The sequence below is a fragment of the Antechinus flavipes genome, chromosome 4 (genome assembly GCF_016432865.1).
Source record: "Antechinus flavipes isolate AdamAnt ecotype Samford, QLD, Australia chromosome 4, AdamAnt_v2, whole genome shotgun sequence".
Taxonomy (NCBI): domain Eukaryota; kingdom Metazoa; phylum Chordata; class Mammalia; order Dasyuromorphia; family Dasyuridae; genus Antechinus; species Antechinus flavipes.
In genome coordinates, this window is record NC_067401.1 from 135,595,486 (window position 1) to 135,610,257 (window position 14,772).

The 14,772-nt window shown below is 44.2% G+C and overlaps 1 protein-coding gene across 4 annotated transcripts in view; it reads right to left on the minus strand.

Moving 5' to 3' along the window:
• The window catches only part of ARHGAP23 (Rho GTPase activating protein 23), a 125,386-nt gene that overhangs the window by 63,281 nt on the left and 47,333 nt on the right, over window positions 1-14,772 (minus strand). For 3 of the 4 annotated variants that reach the window (XM_051994673.1, XM_051994672.1, XM_051994671.1), the window contains one exon: window positions 1,998-2,159. In XM_051994673.1, the coding sequence (XP_051850633.1) occupies window positions 1,998-2,159 (162 nt within the window). Of the gene's footprint in view, window positions 1-1,997; window positions 2,160-9,757; window positions 10,281-14,772 lie in introns of those variants that run through there. The other variant, XM_051994669.1, reaches the window with a different exon arrangement.

Sequence of the window (14,772 nt, forward strand, 5' to 3'; positions counted from 1 at the left end):
TTGGAGAAGAAGAATTTGTGAAGCAGGTGGAGGGGAGATGTGGGAGGACTAATTAGGCATCTGCTGTGATCACCTAGATGTGAATGGATTTGGGCCTTGTTGGGGAGCAGCCAAAGGAAAAGGGGTATTAATGAATGGGATCAGGAGGGGAGGAAATTAACAGAGAAATGGAGATTTTCAGTCACTGCTAGTGGGCAGGGGCCTAATTTGGGTACCATCCTTATTTTCTTTTGGAGTGTTACTGATGTGAGCTGACAACATCAGAAGTGGGTAGGAAGAAGAAACAGATACGTTTAGACAGCTGGGCTGCCTCTGGGCTACCACTGTCAGGTGGGAAGCACCAAGGATGGAACAGAGCCTTCCTCCTGACTGGCCTCTGGCTGGCCGACTCTTTCCCAAACCCAGAACAGGCCTCCAGGGAGAGAAAGGGCACAGTCTCCCAACCCCAGAAGTTAGACTATTCAAATGGAGCTTGGACCAATCTTTCCTCTACTCCAACACATAATGCTTTTTAAGATAGAGGAGAAAAGGAAGCAATTGAGCATTTTCTCTGAGGGCAGAATCTTGGAGAAAGTGGCCAGAGGATGGGGGAGCTGTAGTAGGAAGGGACTGGGAAATGCGCAAAGCCAGAGAGATCAAAGCCTAAAAGGGTAGCCTGAGAGTACTGGCATCCTTAGGTTGCCTAGAAACAGTGCGCTAACTTCAGTCGCCCCAGCCTGATTCCCCAACCCTACTCTCACACATTTAGAGAGACATTCAGACAGAAGACATCTGAGAAACACACAGATAGAGATATACATTAATCAACACATAGGTTCACTCAAACCCAGAGATATGCCAGGGTAATCTGATTCCCCTGTCCTCTAGCAGGTGGGATGGGAGCCCCTCAAAGGAGGAACCCTCCCTCAACAGCTGTGTGGGCTAATCCCAGTCCCCAGGGTGTGGAAAAGGACACAAATTGACTCTGAAACTCCAAAATAAACCTGCTCCTGTCACTGTAGCAGGAGTATTGCCTCCATTTGAAGGCTGCATTTGTCTCCACCCACAGCCCCCAAGCTCCCAGACTTGATCTTATACCTTTCATCCAACTAAGAGAACCTGAAATCTAGAACAAAGAATTTCTGCTCTAGAAAACATGGTCATTTAATCCAACCTTTTTCACTTTATAAATGAGGAAACAGAGACCAAGACAGACTTGCCATGCAGAATTCAAATCCAGGCCCTATGACTCTAACTTGTGGATCAGCCACTGTCCCAATATATTCTCTCACAGGCCTTAAAATTTGGATTAGAATTGAAAAGGCCCTTGTTGTTTAATCCAATCCTATGTGACACATTTGGGGTCACAGATACTGGAAAAAGATACTAGAATAATTTGTTATTTCTTTGTCCAGCTTATTTTAAGATGAGGAAACTGAGGCAAACAGATGAAGTGTATGCTCAGGGTCATACAGCTAGGAAGTATCTGAGGTCTGATTTGAAGTCAAGAAGATGAGTCTCCCTGACTCCAGGTCCAGCACGAAATCCACTTAGTTTCTCCCTCCCTCCCTCTATCTTTCCCTCCCTTTCCTCCTCTCCCCATTTCTCTTTATCCCACCCCCCTCACTTTCCCTCTCTGTCAGCACAAGAATATTTATGATATGGCCAAGTGAATGAATACCAAGAAAGGTTAAGAAATAAGCAATAATTTTTCATTTATGCAAAAGAGAAACACTTTGGCCATTATATTATGTATTAAAATATCAGTCCCTTGTAAGAACATACAAAATAGATGATTAAAACCTCAATAAACTTGTCTTTTGTAAACAACAAAAAAAGTATCACTATTCTCCAGTTTATAGATAAGGAAAACAAGGCTTAGAGAAATCAGAACTAGTACTTGAACCTAGATCTTTTGACCGTGACCAATGACTTTTTTGTTCTTTTTCACTGTATCCCACTGATACAGGTCACCCCTTGGTTTCTAGGAAAGAGCGACTCCAGGTCCATCCCCATACCTTTACACCACAGTGCACAGCTGACTCTGGCGGGTAGACAATGAAGTGCCGGAGGGTAAAGCCAAAACCATCTTGGGGATTCTTGTGTAACAGCAGTGTCCTGGGCCCTGGCCAGAGATGGGGGGGTCCGGGAGAGCACGCATCTCTCGGGCCCAGTGGAGGCTATGGGGAGATAAGAAGAAAAATGTTGAAGTTCTGACCTGGCCTGAGCTGGCCCAAACTGGTATGAAACATGATTATATTCATACACAGCTAGAGGAGGGAAGAGATTGGCCCTTCATGGGGAAGGAGACCTTAAAAGGGAGGCAGAGCCCAGCGTTCATTTCCCAGAGGACAAAGCAATGAATGGATAGAAGTTGCAGAGACAAATTTAGTCTTAGGGTAAGAAGAAAGTTCCCAGTCTTCCAATTGGTCTTCCCACCTTGAGTTTCTCTCCTACCCCCTAATCCATCCTCCACTCAGCTGTCAAAAAATTTTTCTAAAAGTAAAGGTCTGATTCCAAAATCCACCCACCCTCACTTGATAAACTCCAGTGATTCCCTACTATCTTCAGGAACAAATGTAAATTATCCTGGTTGACATTTAAAGCCCTTCTCAATCTGGCCCCTTCCTACCTTTCCAGTCTTCTAAAAAGTTATTTAATTGTTAATTTATGAAATAAAACAAGCATTTCTATAACACAGTATAATCATTTTTAAAAGATTGCACATGAAACTGCAAACCTATTATGTACAACTTGCTATTCCTTTTAAATATATAGTAAAGTTGTCACGTAAATTTCTTTTTTTAATCCCTTTCCCCATTTCCTTCTCTAGAGATGGCTACTTTTATTCACAAATGTGTATGTTTACAGCCTTCTTAAACATTACTCCCATCTCTCTATGGTTTATTGTCCTACTTGTACATTCCATCTGACCATGCCTTTTTTTTGGGGGGGGGGGGACTGCTCCCCATGCCTAGGAAGTTCACCCTCTTTATAGCTGCCTCCATTTCCCTAGCTTCTTTCAAATCCTATCAGGAAGGTCACCATCCTGACCAGTCTGTCTTCCTTCTCTGATTCCCCCAACCCCCACTTTCCCTCTGAAATTATTGACGTTTATATAATTCACATACACATATTAATTTATATGTTTTCCCCTCCATAAGAATGTTAGCTCCTTTGGGACAGGGACAATATTTTTGTCTTTTTATCACCAATTCTTTTTTTTTTTTTTTTTAGAGGCAATGGTGAGAGGTGGGGGTGGGCAGCTAGATGGAGCAGTGAAGAAAGTATAGGCTCTAAAGTCGGGAGATCCTGAGTTCAAATCCTGCCTTAGAAACTTAACACTTACTAGCTATATGACTCTGGGTTAATCATTTAATCTAGATTGCCTCAATAGAGTCTCGCCTACAGGGAGATGAGGGCAAATGAAAGATGCAGCACTGACAGAGGCAATCCAGTTAAGTGACTTGCCCATAGTTACACAGCTAGTAAATATCTGAGGCCAAATTTGAACTCAAGTCTTCTTGACTGTTGCTTTATTTTAGCACCAATTTTTAACACAATACTGGGAGATGGGAATTGCCTAATAGGTACATGTTAAACAGTAGTGTGCTGGTAAATGTTTAATACCTGACTCTCCAGGGGAAAAAAAAAAAGTGTCCATAATACTTTTAGTTAAATCTGCATTATTACCATTTTCTTCATCACTTTCTTAAGTCTAGCCAATAATCAAAACAATAAATTAAACTCTTATTCATAGTCTTTGCCAGTTTCCAGGGGACAGTCATACTGAAAATTTAACCATAGTTAATTCAAACTGGCTCCTGCATGTTAATTGCTTGACTGCCATCCAAAAAATAGAAGAGATTGACCTGGGGAATTAGCTTCCCCTGACTCTGAGACTAAAAGCAAAGGCTTGATGACCAGGTATATTACTGTATATCTTGGAGAGAAAATTCTTGTTCAGGCACAAATTGAATGAAATGGCCCCAGGAATCTGTTCCTGATTTTCCTTAAATTTTAGATTATTTTTAATGAATTATTTTGCCTTTATGTTTCTTCTTGCTTTGAAGTAGAATAGCACTGTTGATAAATTATAACTGTAGAATGCTTTGAGATTAAAGCTTAAGAGATACAAACTACTATTTGTTCCATAGTGTGATATTAGCATTTCTTAAATTTCTTTCTAAAAACAGAAGATAGCTCTCAATATCATAATATAAGGATCTAGAGACAGATGAACAAGAAAGTGAGTGATCTTAAACCTTGGGAATTCCAAGTGTTTTCCAGCTCACCATACTAATCCCCACTCTGTCTCCACTATCCTAGGCTTCCCCATGCCTTCGTCAACTCTCCTTGATGTGCTCTTCTCATCATGTAGTTTCCATTATCTCTCCCCGAGGAATTCTCCACCTACATTGCTCACCCCCTCAATCCCTTCTCTCTAGATTCCCAGAGAATCCTCCCTAAATCAGTTCCTTTCTCTATGAACTGCTACAGACCCAGAGTTCAAATCACCTATCCCTCTCTCTTTGAATAGGACAGTCTATTTCCTAACCAGGAAAGCTTGGGGATTGAGATAAAGGAAAAGGAAGAGAAATATCTCTTGAGAGAGAAATTTTACTCAGTTGTCAATACAAGCTCACATTTACATTGCCTGCAGGTTTTTGTTGTTTCTATTGTCACATCATTCCTACCTGTAGGAGTTTCTACCAACCTCCAAGAAATCTTTCACCGTCCAGTAATGGCTAAAGAAGGAGCAAGATCAACATTACTGAAATGGATGGGTAAGAAAAGGGACCTTTTTTTTGAGTTTAGGCTCCAGCCTAGCAGCCCAGTGGCTCAATCCCCATGGATGACTAAAATAAACGATAGAGACAATGCTGGGTTTGTGGAAGTATGCTTCTTAATATGTCTGCCCTTAGCCTTCCCACCCAGGAAGGTGGAATGAAAGAAGTTGGTGGAGTGGCTGTCTAGTAAAAAGAGATAGCATGGAATAGCTGCATAGTGTGCTGGACTTGGAGCCAGGAAGATCTGAGTTCAAAGTAATTTAATGCTTCTGTGCCTCAGTGTTTCCTACTTGTAAAATGAAGTGTGTGAGCTTGACAGCCTCTGAGTTTCCTTCTTGCTCTATGTCTGCGATCTTATGATTCCAGTAAAAGTGGGAGAAAGGGGCTTCTTTGAAGGGAAAGGGAAAGATTTGCTCAAGGAAAGGAGACAGAGCTCTTGCAGTTAGATGCAGATTAACTCCTCCTCTCCTTAAATACTCAAAGCTGCACAAAACATTGATGATTCAAGGATCTGACAGAAGCTGTGATGGGGGAGAGACAGTTTGACAGAACGGGAAAAAACAGACAAGGGAAGGTGTAAAAGAGAGAGACTGTAAGAAAAGAATGGGGAGAGGTGAAAATGATAAAAGAAAGGAGATACAAGGATCAAGATGAAAGAAAGGAAGATAGAGATATTTCTCTGACCTTTGGGTCTCTTTTTGTGGCTCCTATATTCCTCATCCTTCTCCTCCATCCCAGAGCCCAAGGAGCTTCAGATACCTCTTTGTAACACCCTTATCACTTAGACTACTCTCATATCCCAGCTACTACAAGTAGCATAACTGTTGGGAGAATCCCACCATGATTTGCCTCAATTTAAACCCTCTGGAATAAAGAGGGACCCTTCCCTTCCAAATGGTTAAACTTTAGCTCTGCAACTCCCCCCAAAAAATTCCTCATCCCCTCTCACATATATAACTTTCATTCTTTTCAGTGCTGTTGGCTTTTTTTGGGAGAGGGAATAAAGAGGAAAGGGAAGGGGCCCAAAGGATGAGGAGGTAAAACAAATTGTCCTGATATCACCCCCCCCTCCCAAAGAAGATCTTTCTGAAGGTCTTCCCAATTGGATAGGGTTGGGGGGCGGGGGACGAACAAGAAGGAGGGGAGGATAAAGGGGAGGATAAAGCTCAGAGTAATTGCTGCCAAAATGTCTGAGATATTTGTTGATTCATTTCTCCACCTATCCAGGTGGATTTGCTCAGCACCAATGTATTTTTACATATTTTTATAGCATTCACTGATTCTAGCCCACCTCCATCTCTCCACTCTCCTACCCCTACTCTGCACTTACCCTTCCACCTCTTCAATCATCCAATTAAATGGATATTCCCAAAACACAGATCTGAGTATGTCACTGCTTTACTCAAAAAAAAAAAAAATCACTAGCTTCCTATTATAGCATAAAATACAAAACCAATGCAATACATAGTCTGGCTTCTCTGATCTACCTTTCCATTCATTTCATTTTACTCTTTCTTATATTCCATTCTAGTTTTACCTGGACAATTCATTCCATCTCCATTCTCGGTGATTTTGCATAGGTGGTTCTCTTTCTGGAAAGCCCTCATTCCTCAATGCTGCATCTTAGAAACCCACCTTCCTTCAAAGCACAGCTCAGAAAAATGTATTCTACAAGAGATCTTTCTTCACACTTTCTCTTAAAATTAATTTGTATTACTTTGCACCTGTGTGCATATTGTATCTTCCTGGTCCCCCATAGAATGTTAAGGGCATGGACTTAGTTGTTATTTCTTGCTTCCTTCCTTCCTTTTTTCTTTCTTCCTTCCTTTCTTTTTGTTATCCACAGCACCTAGCTTTGCATATCAAAGCCAATGAATAAAAGTTGTATTGAACTGAAATAGTGATATGGTTGAAATTTAAAGATCACTAAAAGGAAGGCTGTAAATAATTGACTGGAAATGTCATTTTTTTGTTGTTTAGTTGTTTAAATTATATCCGACTCTCCATAACACCATTTTGGGGTTTTCATATTGATACTAGAAACTGATTTGCCTCAATTTCCTTCTCCAGTTCATTTTATAGATAAGAAAATTGAGGCAGAGTTAATTGACTAGTCCAGGATCACGTAGCTAATTACCATCTGAGGTCACATTTGAATTCAGGTTCAAGACTTCAGTCTTGGTTCTCTATCCTCTCTGCCTCTGTGCCATCTAGCTTCCCTGCTTCATTTTACAGATGAGGAAACTGAAGCTCAGGTGTTATTTGACTTCTACAATGACACAAAGATAATAAGAATCAGAAATTTAATAATAATAAGGATCAGAGATTTAAACACAGTTCCTCTGACTCCTGGCTGTTCACTTCTTCACTTAATGCTTACAGATTCTGATAAATGGGAGGGGGGGTGGGGATTGAGTCCCAGGGGAAAATGATGAACTATATCAATTCTCCTTCATAGCAAAGAGAGGGCTCATGGGAAAAGAATACAGTATACATAGTCAGGCATGTTCTCCAAATCAGCTGTTTTTATTTAAGTTCTCTCTAACAAAAAAAAGAAGAGTTCTTTTTGGAAGGTGTGGGTGGAAAAATAACAATGTAAAAACAAAGGATATCAAATAGAAATGTGTGTGTGTGTGTGTTTTTAAACTCGACAGGGGAAAGAATATTGAAAACAACTACATAAAATTTTAAAAATTAAAAAAAGACAAAGAAAAGACTTAGGGAAGGATATAATTGATGTCTTTAAAAATCTGAAGAGCTATCTTATGCTGGAAGGAACAGATTTGCTCTGTATAGCCTAGAAAGTGGATTGGGACCATTGGGTAAGATGGTGTCTTCAACTGTAGAATTAGGTAACTTGTAAATTATAAGTCACCTTAAGCAATTATCTATTCCAAACTGTTCCTTTTACATATTAGGAACCTAAGGCTGAGTGGAGGTGAGGATATGCCCAAAGAAATGAAAATAGCAAGAAACAGTCAGAATTAGAACCCAGGTCTTTCCAATCCAGCATATTCTTTTTGGTTCTTGTTTTATTATTGTTGTTGTTGTTCCTATAAATCAGATGCCTTAGGCGTGAGGGACTGAATTCCTAACAACTACAGCAGAGTAATAATGGACCGGACTACCTTGTTAGGTAGTGAGCTTCCCTACAATGGAAGTATTCAACAGAGAATTTCAGGAATGTTGTAGAGAGAATTCCAGCATTGTGGGAAGATAGGACTAGAACTCTGAAGTCTCTTCTAATTTCAAGATTCCGTGATTTTGTGATATCTAATTTCATGTTCTGCGGCTACAGCTGGAGTCTGATCCTTTGATGGAGACTCTGTGAAGTAGAAGGCTACCCCTCCTACCACCATTCCCCCTCCACCCCCACTCCCAATCCCAATCTTGGCATCATGGACAATCTGGGTCTCATAGAAGATTATTGACTAGCTCTAGCTCTGGAAGAGGAGAAGAGGAAAATATTTACTGGGAATGCTAAGGAAATTTAAAATCTCCGAGATTCCCCAAATTTACTGACCAGGGATAGGGGATGAAAGAAAGAAAGTTTCTTCCTCAAGGAAGAAACTACAGTCCTTTTCTATCATGAAGTGGACTGGGAGGAAGGAGGATGCTCCTGCATAAGTTCTCCACCCTGATCCTGACAGACTTCCTAGGCATCCTCAGAAATTTGAGATGCCCCCCTTCCCCCACCCCAACCTCACTGCCAAGCCTCTCTCCAGCTTTCATTGTCCCTGTGCCATCCCCCGGGGATTATGGTTAAGCCCACAGTTGTCCCTGGGAGGGAAGTGGCCCTGACAGGTCCCTCCATGGGCAATGCCCCTGATGCCCACGTATCCAAAGTTATGGCAACTGCCAACAGTTTGGTATGTCTCACTCTGGCTTACAGTCTCAAAGTTTGGGCAAATCTCAGCCCCTCAACACCTTTTACTGAAACTTTTCCTCTTCTTTCCTTCACTCTCAGGCTTTTCCTTCCTGATCAACTTTCTTGGAGTGGTCATTTTGGCCAAAGCTTCTTGCTTCACCTACAATAACTACTATATATAAACACATTCTATCACACATACCCCATCCCATTAGAGTCACAGTCTTGTAATCCAGCACATCTACACACACACACACACACACACACACACACTCCAGAAGTAAGAAACTAAGATCTAGATATGGGAAATTATAGGGGATGAATTTTAGGGTTTTTCCAGTTATCCAAAAATTTGACAAGAAGGCAGCTGGGCACGTGGTGGATGGCAATGCCAGGGAACCGAACTCAGGAATCCGGGCCCCCCTTCCCCCCAGTTGGCACATGGGAGAATAAAGAGGTCATTGCAGAGAGCACAGAGTTCATGCTGGGCAATGTGCCCACTGTGACTCATGCCCTACCAGCCTGGTCTATCCCGGACATTGGAAACACACTATCCCCCAACCCCTCTCTGTCCCTTGCCCTGAGGTCACTGCCCACTGATGGGCCATTCTGCCACCTCAGCACTTTGCTGCTGCCAGTCATCACCTTCATCAACAGAGTGCCAAGCAGGGTAATGCCTACCAACCCATCCTTCGCCCTGCTTGGCTTCCCTGATGCCCTGTCTCAGCACGTCTCTCCAAATATGTTCCTCCCTCTTTTCATCCGAGACAACTTTAGGGCTGCAGGGCAATAGTGCCCAGTTATATGGCGGAATTACAAGGTGTGAAAAACTTAGGGGTCAGTGCGGTCTGGAAGCTGTCTAGCTAACGGCCTAAGCTCCCGGGGGACCTCACAACCTTAAGCTTCTCCCCTTCACCCCTTTCCTACGTATCTGGAAACCCGTTTGCTTAGGGGCTGCACTTGGCATTGAGAGGACATGGTTCTCTCCTCTTGAGAGAGAAAAGAAATGTCAACCATCGCCCTGCCTCCAGCCCTACTCTTCAAAACCTCAGCCTCTCGGGGCTGTAGCTCCCTCCGTACGAGACCCCCCTGTCCCGTCAGAGTCGGCCGCACGTCTCACCCTGCCCCTAGTAGCTGTCCCCCGACGGTGGAGCCCCGACAGCCACCGGTCTTCGTGGCGGAGACTCGGAAGCCAGAGGCAGCGCGGCTCCGGGGAGCTGCAGTCCACTCCGATCGCCCTCTCCCAGCGCCAGCCCCCGCCCCCGGCCCGCTCCACTCGCCATACTGCCCGACCCACGAGCGACATGGCCCGGGAGCGCGGGGGTGCGAGAGCGGGCGCAGGGCACGAGGGGCCCCGGGAGCAATCCGAGGAAAGCGCCCAGGTTTCCGGAGCCGGACGCGCGGAGGAGGGAGGGGCTCGGCATTCCCCGGAGCGGGAACAACTTCTCTCTCCTCCTCTCCGTCGGGGCCGGGGCTGCTCTGCTCCTCGCCCCGGCCCGCTCCCCTTGGGAGGCGAGCCCAGGGGGGCCCCCTCCCTGGCCCCCGCCCTCCTGAGCCAGGCTGAGCCGTGCTGAGCCAGCTGGAGGGTCCCGGGGTCTAGGGACCGGAGAGGAGCGGGGGGGCCCGGGAGCGGCGCCGTCACCTCCTGAGCCTCTCGCAGCTGAAGGCTCCCAAGCCCGGACACGCCAGCAACTCAGGCAATGGAGCAAACGCCTCCCCCAGCCCAGGGCCGGCCCCCAGCCAGCCCGCGGCCACACAGGCCACCCTCCTCCCTCCCTCCACCCCTCCCTCCGCCCAGGGAGCTCCACACCGCTCACACACACACAAACACACACTGCCCAGATGCATTCACGTTGCACATTTGCTACATTCAGACAAACCTCACACACACATTACATGTAGCCTGCACAGACACACATACACATATACACTATCCAGATGCATTTACTTTGCCCATTTGATATATTCAGGCAACCCCCACAAACACACATGTACCCACACACACATTACACATAGCTTGCACAGATACACACCATACAAACCCACCACAGAGCCCTCTCCAAGCCACATTGACATAACATACCACAACATTACTCCCCAACCATAAGAGAGTGACACAGTCCTCTTTCTATCCCTTAGTTCCTCCCCCTTTCCCCCCTCCCCCCATGATCTGGAAGAATGGTATTGGGTATAATCCCCATGAAAGAGTTGTAAACTTTGCACCACACACACACACACACACACACACACACACACACACACACCCCTATTTACCCAAGGGAGCCAAACAAAGACCCTACCCAGCTCCCAGAGGTGGCAGGTTGGCAGAAAGGCCAATGTCAGCTGCCTGAATGTTCCCTATAATTCATAAATGTGAAGTTAGGGGAAAACTCGGACCCTTAATGTTAGTGTTAATGAAATAGTTTCAGTTGGGGGAAGGTTCTTGGCAAATATCATTGGGATAGATACCTTCAAAAACAATTCTCCTTTTCCAATACACACTAACTGAAGTATCAGGTATGAATGTATTTGTAGTGTAAAACTGGAGTGTGGGTCCAGGACTGGACCGTTACTTGCTCCCATCCTCTTTTTTCCAGCCCCCCTTTCCCTTTTACAAGCAGGGGTCTAAGATAGGTCTTTCCTAGGAAGGGGAGAGAGAACAGGCTTTTGAGGAATAATGTAAGATAAGCATCTCCACATCCCAGACCAGCTACTTCATCCATTGTAGATTTCCTGGAGAAAGCAAACTAGAGAAGAATCCTGAAGGATGGGACAGTTTTCAGTTAGAACAACCAGTAATCAGTCTCACGCAGAGTATGAGCTCCCCATCCATCACGGCCTGACCGAGGCTGCCTCTGACCCTTATCATCATCCAAGCTGGGTGCCTTTCCCAAGTGCTATCATCACCCAGTCCCCTTGTTATTATCATTCTGAGTCAATTCCTCTAGTTGAGGAGTCCAAATTCAGTAAAGAAGAAAAGCAGAGACTAAAGAATGAGGATTAAGGTGGGATAGAGAGACAGGGAACTTAGAGAAATGGGAGCAATTGGGGTGGCAAAGAAGAGCAAAACTGTGGGGAGAGAGAACAGGGGAGACTAATAGGCAAGGTTAGGGAGACTGAAGAACAGAGCGAGATTTAGACCAAATGTGAGAAGTTGAGAGAAACTTAAGACAGGGAGGGGAAACTGAGGGAAGGAACAGAGATAGAGACCAGAAATCAGACAGTTGTGAAAAAATTTAAGACCAAGTAGAGGAAATAAGGGAATAGAGTTGAGGGAGATTAAAGGGATAGTATGGTAAAAACAGGAGGGGATAAAGTAGGGGATACAGGAACTGAGAAACAAAAGGCAGGGAAGATTGAAGACAAGGAAAAAACTGAAGGAACAGAATATGGGGGAGACTGAGGTAAAGAGCATGGAAAGAATGAAATGAGATAGAGATTAAAGAAAGGAGAGAAGAGGGGAGGAAGGGTTAGGATGAGGAATGTGGGGGAGGCCTGGGCTGGCCTGGGCCTGGAGTTGTTTTGTTCTCCTGTTTCCTGTTTGCAGGCTAAGCTGGGCCCCCTGTGCAGGAGTCACCCCCACCCCCACCCCCGGGGGGCGGAAGCCGGGACGGGAAGAGTGAGGCAGTCACAGGGGCTGAGTCAGGAGGGATTCAGGACACAGAAGGAACAGTTCAACACTGGAAAAACCAGTACCTGGGGGGAGCCTGAAGCTGAGACCCCTCCCACAACAGGACTTACTAGGGGAGTCTAACTCCTCCAAGAATCTCAGGGTTTGGGGTCCTTCTCCCCTTCTCCCACTTTAAATCCTTCCAAGGATTAGCCAGGCTAGACCCTCTGATTCCAGAAGGAGGGACCTCAAATAGTCTCCTTATATTTTCCTTAATTCTACTCACACTGGCCCCTTTACCTACTGCCTATAGAAAGAACACTTTCTCTTTCAAACCTGCAAGATTAAGGGGCAGCAGATTCATCCACTTGCCTCTTCATTTAATTTGAACACACACACACACACACACACACACACACACACACACACACACACTGCCAATCCTGTTAACCTCTATCCCTCCTACAGCTAATCTATCCATTCCTGCACTCCAGAAATATTGAAAGTAAATGTACCATCCCTATGAATCCCATGAATCCTAGTAAATTTTGATTTTCCTTTCACTTGAACTGAAGAGGTAAGGGAAAGAAGGAAGGAAATAAACATTTATTAAGCGCTTCCTATATGCCAGGGACATGGTAAAGATTTAAGATGAGAGAGGAATGGGGAGGAAGGTATTGATATTTTCATTCTATCCCAGACTGAGAGAGAAATCCTGAAACTGTATCAGCCATATGTCATGCTCAGCCAGTTTCCTAAGCTATCAGGGGTGAGGAGTGGGCTTGTAAAAAGTGTAGCAAACCAAAAAACTTCCCTTACTCCTGTCCCATCCCATTCTTCCCAACTCCCTTTTAGAAAGACTAGGTTGGAAAGACCACTGAGGCTCACCATCTGGAAGAGAGGGGAGGGGTCTCTGGTGCCTCTTGTCCCTCTGCCTCATGCCTCAGCATTTCCTCTGGGAAAGGAATGTGGGGTGGGCAAAGGAGGGAGGTGGGGGAAGGGGGCCAAGTACTTCAAAATACCAGGCGTTGCTGAGATTCTATTCTGAGGCTTCCTGCCACAGGAGCCCCACCTCCCCCCACCCAATAACCTCTCCCAAATCCTCCTCCTCCCCAAAACCAAGAATGACCCAACAGACTTTATGGCATCCCTACTACTTGACCATTCCTCAATTTTCTCTGCCCCTCAATCAATCCAATCTAGTCTCCTAGGAATGAACAAATAAGGAGAACCACTCTGGGGAAGAAGGATAAGAACCTATAACATATATCCCCGATTCTCATTCTGACCCACCTTTCCTTGGAATTGGTACTAAGGTGAAGGGAGGGAGAAGGAAGGGGAGATGATTTAGCCCTTTCTGCAGCCTAATACCACCAGTCTCTCTTCTTGCAACTGCTCTCTTTAGAATAATGTCATCTTACAAATCTGATACTTCATTATTTTCAGAACTCCGGTTTACCCCCTCAATCTTCTCAGACAGCCCATTCCATTTTTAGATAACGATATAGATTTTTTTTTCCCCTTACATTAAGTTTAAATTTGTTACTTTTCACCTTCCACCCATTGCTATTTCCGTCCCTTTGGCTGAATAGAACAACATTTTTTTTCTCTTTCACATGACAGGCAGCTGTCACCCTGCCCCCAAGTTTTTTTATTTCTGGGCAAAATCTCCCCAGTTCCTTCAGCTATCCTCATAGGACATAATTTCACCTCTAACATCCTGAAAATATTTCCTTAGCTTATTAGCAAACTTTGCACTCAGAACTGAATGTGGTGCTCCAAATGTGATCTGACTGTCAGAGTAGAGTGGGACTATCACTTTTCTAAATCCTGAACAGTATGTCTTGTTTTTGGTTTTGATAGGCAGTTGGAGTTAAGTGGCTTGCCCAGGGTCACACAGCTAATATCTGAGGTAAAAATTTGAACTCAGGTTCTCCTGACTTTAGGGCTAGAGTTCTGTCTTCTGTGCCACCTAGCTGCCTACTCACCTTTAAAAAAATTTTTTTTTCAAAATACATGCAAAGATACTTTTCATCATTCACCCTTGCAAAACCTTGTGTTCCAATATTTTCTCTATCCCTCCCTACCTTTCCTCTCACCTAATTCATTATAGGTTAAACATGTATAATTCTCCTAAACATATTTTCACACTTATGTTGCACAAGAAAAAATCAGATCATAAGGGGAAAAAAATGCTTCTCCCTTTTTTTTTTGTTTGCTTATTTTTATACTGTGCTTTCTTTATGATATGATTTCAAGATCTCGTTCTCCTAAATGTGATCTCTAACTTCTCTAAGTCTTCTCAAAATGTGGTCCAGATCAAGGCAATAGCAACAGCATTGCTGTTGGGATGTTTTCTTTTAACATACCCTTAAAATTAATTGCATTTACCTCTTTTGATTTTATTTTTCTTAAGGATTTTTTAGGGGGGATAGATCTATGTTTTCTTTCACAACATGACTTTTGTGGAATGTTTTATCTAAACTTCACATGTACTTTCTCAGTGGGGGTGGAGGGGAGATGGA